This window comes from Cimex lectularius, unplaced genomic scaffold (assembly GCF_000648675.2).
Source record: "Cimex lectularius strain Harlan isolate CLEC.00 unplaced genomic scaffold, Clec_2.1 scaffold137, whole genome shotgun sequence".
Lineage (NCBI taxonomy): Eukaryota > Metazoa > Arthropoda > Insecta > Hemiptera > Cimicidae > Cimex > Cimex lectularius.
The window spans coordinates 211331-225879 of NW_019392687.1; the positions used below are offsets into that span (position 1 = coordinate 211331).

The following is a 14549-nucleotide window of genomic DNA, read 5'->3' on the forward strand; positions in this document are numbered from 1 at the left end:
TACCCTTAATTGCAGCACGTGCGACAAATATGAATTTATTATTTTTTACATTTTATTTCTAAGTGCGGAATATGATGAACTTTTTAAATTTGTGGTGCAATGTCATGAGATATAGATTACTAGATAACCTTTTAGTTTTAACACAATTGTGGCTTCAGGCAGTTTATCAGCGTATCAGCACGTTCAGATTTTTGAGAGTGTAAAGTGGATATCTGTAACCTTGCATACAGGGCCTCTGAGTTTGAATCCAGCAGCATTAATTCAAACCCACCATGCTTGCAAATGCGCTTTTTTAACAAACACCGACACCCCAAGGGTTCAAATAACCTACAAGTTATTTGAAAAATCATTTTAAAAAAAGTTAATAGAGACTGCAGAATATGTCCTCTTTGGTGCGAAGGCTTATATGGTATTTGATTCTTTCTCCTGGAAGAGGAAATGCTCAGGTCTGAAGGATAATACTTGAGTTTTTGAAAAAACTTTGGGATTTGGTAAAAACCTGTTCATTATAAATTCCTTATTCATGCCGAAATAAATAATATATATTTTTTAATGTAAATATATTATACAGGTTCATGTAAAAATACAATAGCAGTAAAATAAAAATTAACAAAAATCAATAATAATAATAAAAATCGAGTTGCTCTGGTTAACACTAATTTCAATTTCATGAGTGATTTGTTTTTGCTCTGAAGCCTAAAGGCTGGACTATTTCTGCGGCATAGCCTACGAACAACAGCTCTGTGGAGTCGGATCCATGCCTGATCGCTTGGTGATAAAAACCCTAGTGAATTCCTCGGCCACGGTCGGATGAATGCCGACGGTATTGCTTAATTTACTGTATGTCAATCCGCACCTTGAAAAGGAAAATTTTTGTTGTAAATAAATAAATTACACATAGCTTATAATTTTCGAGAAGGTTCAATTTGGAAGAATTACTTCATAGCAGCGGCGAACCCTTGAATAACCTCGCCAGCCTGAGGCCCCAAAAAATGCATCCCGATAACTTTCTGCTCATGTTCAAGCAAACAAATCACTTTTAAATAACAACGTGCAGGGTTCCGTTGAGGTATGAAAAACTCCAAGGGTTTGTAATAGGCATGATAGATCTGTCAAAAAATATATCAATTTTATAAATATTTTATTGATAGAAAATATAAAAAAATGTTTATACTTCTTTGGTTAAATTATTATTAAAAGAGAAAATACTAGAGTAATATTTGTCTTAATGAAAGTTTAATCTAACGAGGGGAGGCTATAGTTGTGGGGTCACCAATTTCAACCAAACTTAGTGGTACTAGGTCCAAAAATAGACTCGTGTCCAAGAATTCCATCCAAGAGCCAAGAAAAAAAATTGGGTGTAAAAAGTACAAAAATGGCATTCTCAAAGCTGCCACTGCTCATAGCACAAGTTAATTTCAAAATTTGTTAATTAATAAAAAAGATAAGAAAATTTCTTAGTCCAAACCCTTGGACACATGTCTAATATTTTCAACCTAGAATTACTACAAAAAGTTTCACTTTAATCAGCGCCCCCATGACCGTAGTCTCTTTGAAAATATAATAGAATTTTACTTATTTTTCACTTTTTTTTACTTTTTACTTTCACAAATTGGTTGAAACTAATTTAATGATAGTTTTTTTTTTTTAAATTACCTCAAGATTTTCCTTTCCAAACTTACTAGTAGCCGCCTCTTCAGACAAGCCAACACATCCATATTCAAGGGGTGTAAAGACTGTAGTCGCCACGTTTTCATAATCCATTTGAATTTTACTGCCTCCATAAAGACGAGCTGCTAGAAGCTTCCCAGCTTGAATTGCTACGGGTGTAAGTTCAGGTCGACCCTATTTAAGCAAAACCATTTTAACAAACAGCTAAAATTTGCAAAATCTTACTACTAACTTCCAAGACATCCCCGAGAGCAAAGATGTTGCTGAAATTGGTCTTTTCTTGATTTGCAATTAGTTTCCCCGATTGGCTAAGGTTCAATCCGATTTCCGGAGCTCTTAACTCCTTGGTCAAAGGTTTTCTTCCTATAGCCATTAATACTGTATCAAATACGCCTGTGTGTTCAGAATTGTCCTGTTTCAAAAATAACGATTAAATTATGCTAAACAAGATTCATATTTATTGAATACCTTGGTGTCTTTCCATTTTGCTACAATTTCACCACTGGGTTTACGGGAAAACGATACAGGAATACATTTGTGTAAGAATTTTACACCCCTTTCAACCATCTCTTCAGTTATGAGGCAAGCCATTTGTTGGTCAAACTCTCGTAAGACGACTGACCTGACCATCACTGTTGTCTGATAGCCAAGGCCTTGCAAAAACCCTGCACATTCAAGTCCAATGTCTGATTGGATTGGATTAAGGAATAAAGTTCAAGAATGTAATTTTTTTCCGCAAATTCATTTAAAGGATACAACCAGCACCGATAATCAGAGTATTTCCCGGTGGTTGGGTAAGTGAGAAAAGATCATCGCTGGATATACACAGTTCCTTGGCTCCAGGCAAATCAGTGTAATTTGGTCGTCCACCACAGGCAATAACAATGTTGTCGGCTCTCAAAGCCTTTTCTGATCCATCTTTCAGCACAGCAACAACAGTATGAGGATCAGCGAGGTGACCGTGTGCATTGATATAATCAATTTTCCTAAAATTATTGAACTATTAACCAATATTTTGAATCTAATTACTTGTCTGATTCATTTTGGTTGAAATGGAAGTTGGATAATAAAAATTGAGTAGTTCATGCTGACTGGATATGCATTACATGGAAGCTAAGTTAAGCCAAAAGATGAATGATTATGGTTCAATTTATGGTTTCAGCGATTTTGCTGATTGTAAAGATTATTGTATGTACATTAATTACAAAAGAATATAAATATTTCCAAAGAAAAATTTGTAAATTTCTGAACATTGGTGATCAAACTGATAAATCGGCAAGTAAACTTGTAATGATTAATCTGGTCTTTAAAAAAACCAACAAATAAAAATTTAAATAGTAACTTGTCTCTGAGTAGAACCCGCGTGACCCAATTTACGCTTTTCACATGGTTCTGAACAGACTGGATAAGGGCTCCCCAATTAATTTTCACAGTGCTCAGCTCTGGAAGTTCCCATCCGAAGGTTTTGGCATCCTGAAAGTTTTAATTTTTTTAGTACTGCTGCAAACAATTCCCACCAAGTCAATGTACATGGACTGCTTCGCCGAGCAGAGCCGCCTGGTGCATTAATTTCTTGGGGATGCATCCGACATTGACGCAAGTTCCGCCCAGGCCCCAAGTTGTTCCTTTAGGTGAGGGTGTCACATAATCAAGCACAGCAACCTTCTTCCCATAGTTGACGGCTTCCTTGGCAGCAGCTAGTCCACCAGATCCACCACCAATCACAATCAGATCATAATGAGACCCTGTTTCCATACATTTAACATTCATTTACTTCTTATAATAATATTATACAACAAATTTACAACAATAAGTTTTGATATATATTTTTTCATGAGTGGAATCATTTTACTGGTTGTTAATTAACCTAGGCAATTTATTTATTTATTTTTTTTTTTTATTTCAACAGTGTAGTATATATTATATAAATTGTAAGAATGCATTGGAATTGTTAAAAACTGAAATTTTGGTTTGAACCTTGAGAAAGAATCACTGCTATAGGTTGGCAGCCTTCGATAATCAAAACCACCTGGTATTTGTAACTGTATTTTTTCAGTTTAACCATTTTAAAAAAAAGTGCAAAAATGGAATCAAAATTGATTGTGGGAATAGGATAGGTGTTCAATTCTGTTTGAACAGATAGAATCAGTGTTTCACATGAAAGGTTGGCAATCTTGATAACCAAAACCACCATATCTAATACACATAAATGTCAGCATTATACAATTATTTATGTTTTTAACCACAACGTACAAAACTGTAGCCAAATTTGTTGTTAGGACCAGGGTAGGTGTACAATTCTGTCTGAACAGATTGAATAACTTATTGTTAGGCATAAAGTTTGGCACACCTTGATAATCAAAACTACAATCTAACTGTCAGCATTTTGCAACTTTTTAATGTTTAACCATCTCGCTGCTTAGAATAAAGTAAAAAAATGTAAAATATTGGTTCGTACCAGGATAGATGTAAAATTCAGTCTAACATACAAAATCAGCAAAGGAGTTGGCTGTCCTTGAAGCCCAAAACCGCCAAATCTAATACATAAATGTCAGAATTATGTATTTTTTCCGTTTAACCATTTAAAGGTAAAGTGCGAAAATAGAATCAATACTGATAATGGGAACAGGATGTACAATTCTGTCTGGACAGATAGAACCAGTTTTGGGGGTTGACACCTTAATAAACAAACAGTCTTCACTGTTATTAATATTTATATTATTTTATTCTTTACTATGGAACAGTGAAATCAGGATTGCAAAACTTAAAAATTTGGGTTGTAAATTACACGTGTATTGATTCAGGCGATAGGTTAATTCATAATAAAACCTCACTGTTTAAGTGTCTTATCGTGACACTTCAAAATATTATTTCCAAATGTATGTTCGAATCGTTACCATGTGAGATGTCAAATTGCTACAATCAACTGTTTATAAAGTTGATAAATTAAAAGTACATACCAAGGATCTTAAACTCGGCTAGCAATTGAGATTCATTAATGTTTATGTAATCTGTTTAAAAAGAAATTAAGAGCGGGATATGAATAAATGAGGAAAACCGGACTCGGGCTAGAATGGATTAAATCAGAGTCCGTCTTACCTACAGTCTGGCCCGAGGAGAGTCCGCGGGCGATTTTCCTCGCCGAATTGCTGAATAGCGCTCTTGTCAAGGAACCGAGCGACATACCGAGCTTTGAGTCAAGACGGCATTTCAACCGGTTCGAGAAATAAACGGCTCCGAGTTCTGGAGAAGCCGACGAGATCTGTCAGGTTCAGGTTACGTAACAGAATTTGAAAATTTCCGACTTTCCACGCGAGGAGGTTTCAACGGGGCAGGTTCCCCATATAACGACGACGTTCGGTTCGACACTGCGTCGTGATGAACGTCTTGTTAACCGGTTCGAACCGAGGCATTGGTCTCGGCCTCGTCAAAGCCATCCTGGAGAAAAAAGCGTTCAAAACTGTCATCGCAACATGCAGGAGGCCAGAGGAAGCCACAGTAAGTCAATAATACGTTACTCACCCTGATTGACGTTTGTCATAGTGCACTGTATTGCCTTCTACACTCCGAGGGTCTGATAACGAATGAACGCCTTGCCGGGTACAACTGAACTGAAGTCTGAAATCTGAATCCGTCCCACTGGCCCATTAGTGGAAGGGAAGAAAATCGATTTCTTATCGAACAATAGGACGAAACGACGTGAGGTCACGTGGGTTGATTTAAGCCAATTCAAATTAAACCATAGTCAATTAAGTAAGTCCCCAAAGGTTTCTAAAAATAAGACCTCTCCAAAAAAAATCTCGAGTCGTGTTGCAATACGCTTAAATTAACTAAACAGTTATTAGCTGAAGTATGAGACTATTTTTTACCACATCTAAAACCAAGATGAAAAAAATCAACTCATAAGAATTCTTTTCAAAAATAAAACTTTAAAAGTGCTTTTAAAGTTTTGTGTATCCGTAGCTTATTCTGCCGCCAAATAATCGATAGTTGTGAATCGATTGTGTCGATAATTCGTTAACATATTTGGAGATATCTCCGCAATTTTATTTATTTATCAAATTAAATGGATATGATACACTTTTTACATTTAAATCATACATAGTCAAGATGGATATAATAAATTTATAATAAGAAATATAAGTTAATTAATTTATATATGTGAAAGAAATTAATTAATAAAAACTTCGATCCCGTCGATTAGGTCTACAATGGTTTCCAAAAACAATACTTCCAACAACTCGATTCCTGTTGAAAAGCATTAAAAAAAACACTCAACAAATATTTAAAATGCTTTATTACCTACCCAACCGACAATCAAAATTATCATTAAAATCAAAACTTTTGAGACACACAAACCTACGTACGGGTGCCAAGTTTATGGATCGGCCAAATATTCCAATATTCAAAGATTACAAAGTTTTTAATCCATAATTTTAAGACTAATTGTTTCTGCCTCTTTTTCGTGAACAATAACCCACTTCACAGAGATCTTCAAATGCCAACAGTTTTTTCATCCATCAAAACATATTACAGACGTTTTCATAGTAAATTACAAAATCACACTAACTCACAAATACGATTACTCCATTCCCCACAAATACCACGTAAACGTCTGAAAGAATATGGATAAGAGACCTCTTAAATGATTAATATCATTTCATTAATCCATGGTGGCTGCCAATGGGTGGGTAGCTTTCTCTACAACGCCCGTAATACCACAAACACAAATTACCCAATTTGCTGGTTGTTATATAAAACATGTACAGTTGTAGATACAAATAAAAGAAGTAAAAAAAAGTTGAAAAACGGTTAAATTATCTAAAGAACTGGCTCAATCAAGGATGAAACTATTTTGTACCAGAACTAAAAAGCGGAAGAAATCAACTCAAATTCTTTGCAATTGTAAAACTTTAAAACTTCGTCTAAGTACAGATTTTTGGTATCCTTAGCTTATTCTGCCGCCAAAGAATCGATAGTTGTGAGCCGATTGTGTCCATAGTTCGTTAACATATTTGGAGATCTCTCCACAATTTTATTTATTTTTATCGGTTTAAATGGATGTATTACACTTTTCACATTTAAATCATACATAGTCAAGATGGATATAATAAATTATTAATAAATAAAAAATTGTATCCTAGTCAATTAAGTCTACAATGGTTTGAAAAAACAAAATTTCCAACATCCCGATTCTTGTTGAAAATCAATTAATTATCTAAAGAACTGGCTCGATTAAGGATGAAGATATTTTCATTCACAACTAAAAAGTGGAAGAAAGTAACTCAAATTATTTTCAAATGTAAAACTTTAAAAGTTTGTAGGCTTGAAACAACCTGTGTTATGTAACATCATAACACCAATGCCAATGTTAAAATTATCAATTTTCAAATATTTTTATATTTCATCAAAAAATAAAAAAAGTCCTGCGGTAGACGTTGGCAACAAAGGACATCCATTACGTAATTGGTGAGTCCGAATGGAATTGACACTGCAGCGTATTATTTCACTTAAATTGTGAGTTCCTTTGGTTTCAGCTGACAGGGTCCTCGCAGCTGTCTTAATCTTGGAAAACGCATACTCTACAGGGTTTAGAGTTGGCGAGTAGGGCGCCAGGAAAGTAATCATATGAGAAACTGATTCCACAATCTCTTTAATTAGCAGGTTTATGAATCCTGGCATTGTCCATAACTAGAAATGCGTTACACAATGAATGCCCATCAAGTTTTGTACACAGCTCACGAAAAAAATCGCAAAAGAGAGTAAGCTGTTACCGGTTACCATTTTTTAAATATTTATATTGTTTTATGAAATAATTCTACTTTTTTAAAATTTAAATAAAGGTTTTCGCACATTATAGCTCGTATATGTTTTATCCCTACTATACATTTCCGTAGGGACAATTATTAAATTAGTTGAAGGGATTATTAATATATGTTGATATGATATGGATTATTAAAATGGCTGCGACGATTATTAAATTGGTTGAAAAAATTATTAATTTAAATGAAAAATGCTATGTTACATTGTAGCTCATTACTGTATGTAGTTTATACAGATATAAAAATTTGTAGTTTGGTCGTTTCCGATCATTTTTGTCGGATTATCCTCGTTTGTTAGTCTTATTAGTCTCGTCTTCTTCAGTGCTGGATCTGAATGAATGTGACATGAGATAACCCGCAGACCGCACAAGGAAATTTCTCTACTTTGGCCTACTTGGTTCAGTAGTCAAATATATAGGTGGATACTTAATTAAAAAAAAAAAAAAAAAAATCGAAAGACGGATTTCATACAGATAATTTATAAACAGCTCGATATTTGTTTTCAATACGATAACCTTTTGTCATACTCAAAATGTAACGTTTTTCAGTTATTTTTAGACTATCAATTTTTGTTTGCCTAAAATTACCTACTGCTCTGAATTGGTTGACAACTATATAAATTTTTAACTAAAGTCATCAAAATGCATTATTTGACTCGATATATGAAAAAATAGGCAAGTGATTGTTTAAATTTTCCGAGTGTTGCGGTAAACTACAAAAATCCATCCAATACACAAGTATGTATTTCAAGTTCAAAAAATGGTTTATTATTACCCCAAAACGTTTTGGCCATTTGACTAAGTCCATACTGCACGGAAGAAAATGTTTTACCGAGTTTCTTTATATAAGGTAAGAAATTGATATGGAGGCTAGTTATCAGTAAAAAAACAACAAAGATAAAATATTAAAGAAATTTATGATAGAAATCTAAACTACCGACTAAATTTAATTTTATAAATGGAAACATAATCTTACCTTGTGGTTGCCCTTGGGAAACTACAGAACCTAGAGAAAAAAATAAGAATTTTTAAAATAACGTATAAGTATTTTTAAAATAAATTGTTCACCATTTAAAAAATTTATAAACGATCAACCAAATTTCACATCAAAACCTATTTTTGCAATATTGATTATTTTGAGTTTGTTTCCAACCAATGTATTTGTGGAAAGTTTAAACAACAATTTTACTAGCTAACGTCAGATTACTTATCTTGTATGATAATTTATACTTACTGAAACGTTTTCTTGGATCGAGTTCTAATTGAAAGAAGAAAACCCATTCATGCAACAAAAAAAGAAAGAGTTATTAATCAGAAGAATTAATAATGTTTGACTTCATATTTACACTCGCACCGTAACGTTGATTTTTATCTCAAAATTTGATTGTTATTAAGAATTTGATAACTAGGTCATGGCTAAAAATTAGTAATATATGCTGGGAAATTCGTGAAAAGTGATCACTTGTACTTATTTTATACGTCTTGCGTATACAGTTGTTGATTATTGGGGATTTTTAATTTCTTTTGGCTTGTGTGTCATTAGGGTATAAAACCCAAAATGGTTTATACAAGAGTCGTAAGTAATGGCGGGATGACTGTAGGGCAGGGAAATTCCTCAATCAGCATAGGTACATCTAGAAAAATTGTGTAAGTGGTCCCCTAAATTAACACAGGAGTCTTACCTACCTTGCCTACTCCCCTTACTGCTGTCATTCACGGAGAAAATTTATTAAATGATTAAGTAACACATAGGCTCGTGTTAGTGAAGGGTCCTAAAAGCAACTCGATGACTCTCAGAAATCCTAAAGAGGAACTTGGAAAGGGTATAATATTGGGCCGGGGGATGCCATGACTATAGCTTCACAAAGAAATGTGAGTCCCAGGACAGAAGAGATTCAGCCGTCATCAGCAATACTAATACCCTTCTGTAAAATTTCTGTACGCTACGGTACTTATTTTAGAAGTTTTTAGAAACATTAAATATTTAGGGTTGAAAAAACAACTCCCAACACTGCTTCTTTTACATTACATTTTATTTTCGGGAAATAATCTACCTCTGCTATAGTTTTCCTACTGCTCTTCAAGAAGGCAGCATCATTTAAACACAAAAAAGACAAGTGCTGAGCATTTCAAACTCCCATAAAAAAGATTCATAATTGGTGAACAACTCCCAAAGACATAGTCTAAAGACTTCGTCATGAAAGTATCATCATAAATACGTTGGAGATGGCAGAAGTTAGCCCATGTAGGTTCTGCCAAGAAGAGGAAACAACAGTACATTTTATGTTACTGTGAAGATTTATGTATGTTTTCATTCTCGGGCAAAGTGAAATCCAGAAAATATAACTGAGGAGGCATTATCAAGTCAAGGAAAGTATAATCAATAATATTTAGAAAATATTGTAGTATAGTATTCGTCACATGGGGCTTTATGTTCAAACTTACCATTGGTGTTGCGTGTGATATTCCTGACTACCTCATGCTTGGTCAACGGCCGGTGTGACATCGTTTAAGAATCCATTCACAAAAAATGATAGCTGTCGCATTCCATACCTTTCAAATCGTTCAATATCTACGATGGATAAACGAAGCTGAACTGTTACAAACAATTAAGAGCTGATGCTAAAAAAATCATCTGTGATTATTGTATTGATATAATTCTATCTTCATACCCTGTGGTTTTATTTTTCTTACACTAAGTACTTTTAAACTAAATAAGCATTCCTAGTAAATTTGAATAATTTTGTTAAGTCAATCGTAAGATGCTGTAGTTTATTTTCTCACCTCTTCATGAGAAATCTTAACTTTGCAACCATTATTTAAAATGTGACTTATACCATGCTTACCCTTTCGGGATAAGAATTCACAGTTTTCCTAGTGATGTCTTGAAAAAAATGCATCACACATTAGTCAGATGACGCGGTATGAAGGGTATAAGTGGGTCGAGGCAGTACGTTGACCCCTTTTTATGTATCAACCTTGTTTTCGAATTTCCTGCCAATTAGAACCATATCATCTCACCTTCATGATTCCACCGAACGAAAATCTGGGCAAATCTGCTATTCTACTCTCTTCTGAGAAGCATGACCTTGGATGACCATCAAATTTTTCATAGATTCTCACAATTTTCCTCAAAACTCGATTATCTACTAAATTGCTTCAGCCTTTGGCCGCAAGGCCTTAAGCCATATGGCGTGATATCAGGGTATAAGCAGGGTGGGACAAGAAGTATTCGCCCTTTCTTTGCTCAGAATTTCTTTACTAAACAGTTAAGAAACGTTGAATATAGAATATTTTATTTTTGAAGATATAATTCATTATTATCACCATTTTGACCCATCTTTCAAGCCTTCGCCTGAATTTTGTGTCATTTCTTCCGTTTCAATACGTTCTAATTTCGCATCAACAGCACCGCCACTTTTAAAAAATCTGCCATCGGCCTTGAGCCAGATGGCGTGATGTCAGGGTTATAAGCTGGGTGAGGCAAAGTGAATCTTACAGCACCATTCTTCCATTTGATAAAAATGGGATTTGCCTTTTCTCAGCTCAGAATTTCTGTATGAAATAATTAAGAAACGTTGAATTAAAATATTTACTTAATTTTTGAAGATATAATTATTATCACAACTTTGACCCTTCTTTCAAGCCTTCGATTGAATTTGATGCCATTTCTTCTGTTTCAAGGCTAGGAAAAACTGACGATCTAAATTTCACATCAAGAGTGACGCAATTTTTACATAAATTGGCTATGTGCTGAAGTTCCACAGACGCATGGTGCGGATGTTAGGGAAATAAGCAGGATGAGTCAAGAGAATGCCGGTGATCAAAGCGTATTTTGCATTTAAGGCGCTACACTTCATCGAGCGGTTGATTACAAAGTTGAAAGAACAAAATGAAATATAAATTTGTCAACATCACCAGTTTCATCTAATTACTTAATTGTGTAAGTCATCACTGTAAGGTAAAGGTCCCGGGTTCGAATCCAGCGGCCCTGCATTCGAACCCGACATACTTACAAATGTTTTGTTGTTTACCTGCACCCCGAGGGTTGATATAACCTCTGCTGTTGCGAACCCTCGTTAAAAAAAATTCTTAACTTCATCTGTTAAAATATGGTTATGAGTTTGGTTGTTAAAAATGATTTTCTATTCTGCCCATGGTTACAAAAACGAATGAATTTTGTTTCAGGAGCTGAAGGAGATAGAAAAAGCGCACTCCAACGTCCATGTTTTGAAACTAGGTAAGTGTCGTAACTTGAGAAATGTGTTGAATAAATGTCATTGACTCCAGGATACAATAGTCCGTGGTGGCATTAAAAAATGCAACATTGCAGCCATCCGACGTGTGCAACCATTCCGACGTCACCGTTTTTTGAACAGGGCTGCAATACTTAAAACGTTTAAAATGGTCAGTAGTAATTCAAACCGGACCAGAAAGTGGCGAGTCGCCAGAAAACACTCCGTTCTGTTGTGCAAGACGTGCTATTTTTTCGGTGTATGGAACCGGAAAGTTCATACATTTTTACCCTGGGCGTTTTTTAAACAAATAAATTAATAAAATTCTCAGTTAAATAGTCCAAAAATCGAGGACTACCTGAGCCAAACAATGGTAAAACAGACTGGTAATAATAAAAGTGTTAATGTGGCAAACACAAAGAACCAGGATTTTGGTTTGACTCCCTACAGGTCTACCGCCTACGCACATGCACCGGATAGGGGTACAGACAGAAGATACACTGTGTAGATACCGCCCGGAAGAAAAGACCGCAGAACACATTGTTTTAGTGAAGGTTTATTGCAACTAGGTGAGGAAAAGCCACACTGAGCCGCTGGCAAGGCTATCGAGGTTGATTTACAACCTGAAGCTGGCCTGTGAGTTATAAAAAACAGAGGAGCAGTAATATATCTACTAAGGTCGAGGTGCAGAAGGCCTTGTAACATGGAGAAATCCAACAGTTCTGAGTTTTGCTAAAACCTGACGTATGCGTATGAAGTGTAGCATTGATACATTGATTTTTTTCTGATTGATCAAACTGGAATATCGTTTTTCGTACCTTAAGATATATATAAAGCTCAAATTTTATAGCATGTTGCTGTAACAAGTTCTAAGACTATTGGAATTGGCCGACGATGCCACTCCTTCGGCTTCTAGACAATAAAAAATAAGAAAAATTTATCATTTCAGTTCCAGTCAATATTAATCAATCTCATATTACGGATTTTTTTGGATTCAACCAGTTTGAATTGACACAAGACAATATTCAGATGTTACAGATTACTCAGCATTTCCGAATTTTGCAAACGAGGTTGGTGAAATAGTCGGCAATGAGGGATTGAACGTGCTTATCAACAATGCCGGAATAGCAGGCAAGTTTCTCAAGATAGGCTATCTCAAGCACGAAGCTATGCTGGAGGCGTATTCAGTAAACACGGTCGCTCCAGTTATGCTGGCCAAGGTAATCGTACTGTGGCCAATGGTTTGAAGAAAAAGGAAACCTGATGTTGTAAACGTTGCAGGCGTTTATGAAACTGTTGAAGCAAGGCGCTCTTAACTGTAAGGATCAACAAGTGGGAGCAGCTGTTGTCAACATCACCTCTGTGCTCGGGTCCATTTCGGCGAATGACACCGGAGGATATTATCCATATCGTTGCAGCAAGGTTTTATCTTAACTTATTTAAATATTTAAACAATTGAATAAGTTAAATCTTTCAGGCTGCTCTGAACGCCGCTACAAAGTCGTTAAGCATTGACCTGAAGCCATATGACGTCTTAGCGGTCAGCATCCACCCAGGTTGGGTCAGGACTGAATTGGGAGGAGAAAAGGCGCCCATGTCTGTCGAAGAGTCCACGGTTCAGATAGTTGACACCGTGTCCAATCTTAGGCCAGAACAAACCGGGACGTTTTTAAATTATGATGGGAAATCCTTGGATTGGTAGCATATTTTGTTTAATAAACCGTACGTTTTTGTAGCTTTTATTAATGCACCTTGTGTTATTTTTACCCGATCTTAGTTTTATTTTTGTACTCTGCTATTCATCAATCAGTTTTGGCTTTAAATTAACTTCGCTTGCACTCTGAATTGACAGAACGTTTGTATATTGGGTTGTCCGGAAAATAATGCAGGATTTTAAGTTTTCATTAAAAAAAATCTATATAAAATATTCTGTTTACGTTTACAGGATTACTCATTTGTATGAATGTCAACACTTATTAATCCTCTTCCAAATGATATTGTTTGTTTACCTCTGTAGCATTCCGCTACTTGGAAATAATTCAGTCATCCTTATAATGTCAAAGCGAGAATTTCGTACGATTTTCTTTTACGAGTTTAAACTCGGCCGAAGCGGAGCCCAAACGGCTAGAAACATTAACCAAGTCTGGGGCGAGGGTTGTGTTAATGAGTGCACTGTGCAAAGGTGGTTTAAAAAATTTCGGGAGGGAGATTTCAGCCTTGAAGATGAAGAAGGTCGTGGAAGGCCTTCCTCTCTTAATGATGATGTTCTGCGATCAGTGGTGGAAGAAAACCCCAAAACAACTGTTCGAGAACTTGCAGAGCAACTCAAAGTCAGTAAAACGACCGTCGCTGACCACCTCAAGGCGATTGGAAAAGTGAAAAAACTCGAAAATTGGGTTCCACACTCATTAAACGATCGCCAAAAAAATCAGCGCTTTGATGTTTGTGCATCACTTCTTTGTCGAAACAAAAATGACCCATTTCTGGCCAGAATTGTTACATGTGACGAAAAGTGGATTCTGGACAGTGGCTCGACAAAGGAGAAGCTCCAATACATTTTCCAAAGCCCCCAACTCATCAAAAAAAGGTAATGGTTACGGTATGGTGGGCTTCATTTGGTTTAATACACTACAGCTTCTTAAATCCTGGCGAAACCATCAATGCTGAATCATACTGTAACCAAATTAATACCATGCATCAGAAATTGGCAGTAATGAAGCCCTCTTTGGTCAATCGGAAAGGGCCCATTTTGTTGCATGACAACGCTCGACCACATGTGTCACGTGTAACGTCACAAAAATTATTGGAGCTTGGCTATGAAA

The 14549-nt window shown here is 35.5% G+C and overlaps 2 protein-coding genes across 4 annotated transcripts; one reads left to right on the forward strand and one right to left on the reverse strand.

The window, feature by feature from the left end:
* Positions 1-565: 565 nt before the first annotated feature.
* LOC106664858 (thioredoxin reductase 1, mitochondrial) lies at positions 566-10096 on the reverse strand. Of its 3 annotated transcripts, XM_014390888.2 has the most exons (11): positions 9938-10096; positions 8727-8750; positions 8469-8498; positions 3202-3416; positions 3014-3144; positions 2428-2657; positions 2140-2357; positions 1904-2083; positions 1657-1845; positions 940-1109; positions 566-856 (listed from the first exon to the last, which is right to left on the reverse strand). In XM_014390888.2, exons 1-11 carry the CDS (start codon positions 9996-9998, stop codon positions 727-729), a joined length of 1578 nt encoding a protein of 525 aa, XP_014246374.1. In that variant the 5' UTR covers positions 9999-10096; the 3' UTR covers positions 566-726. The 3 variants fall into 3 exon arrangements, with proteins under 3 accessions (XP_014246374.1, XP_014246376.1, XP_014246375.1); XM_014390890.2 differs by lacking the exons at positions 8469-8498; positions 8727-8750; positions 9938-10096 and adding an exon at positions 5194-5316; XM_014390889.2 differs by lacking the exons at positions 8469-8498; positions 8727-8750; positions 9938-10096 and adding an exon at positions 4771-5038.
* On the forward strand, positions 5007-13477 carry LOC106664859 (C-factor). The gene is made up of 5 exons (XM_014390891.1): positions 5007-5169; positions 11681-11732; positions 12757-12947; positions 13009-13149; positions 13205-13477. The coding sequence occupies exons 1-5, from the start codon at positions 5050-5052 to the stop codon at positions 13427-13429; spliced, it is 729 nt and encodes a 242-aa protein (XP_014246377.1). The 5' UTR covers positions 5007-5049; the 3' UTR covers positions 13430-13477.
* Positions 13478-14549: the final 1072 nt, after the last annotated feature.

Bases quoted from the DNA above. Each gene is read 5' to 3' on its own strand.
- LOC106664859 (XM_014390891.1), top strand. From the start codon at position 5,050: ATGAACGTCTTGTTAACCGGTTCGAACCGAGGCATTGGTCTCGGCCTC. The intron at 5,170-11,680 runs GTAAGTCAATAA...ATTTTGTTTCAG, and splicing joins GGAGGCCAGAGGAAGCCACA to GAGCTGAAGGAGATAGAAAA. The intron at 13,150-13,204 runs GTTTTATCTTAA...TAAATCTTTCAG, and splicing joins ATCCATATCGTTGCAGCAAG to GCTGCTCTGAACGCCGCTAC.
- LOC106664858 (XM_014390888.2), bottom strand. From the start codon at position 9,998: ATGTCACACCGGCCGTTGACCAAGCATGAGGTAGTCAGGAATATCACA. The intron at 8,499-8,726 runs GTAAGTATAAAT...TTTTTTCTCTAG, and splicing joins CGATCCAAGAAAACGTTTCA to GTTCTGTAGTTTCCCAAGGG. The intron at 857-939 runs GTAATTCTTCCA...TTCCTTTTCAAG, and splicing joins GGGTTCGCCGCTGCTATGAA to GTGCGGATTGACATACAGTA.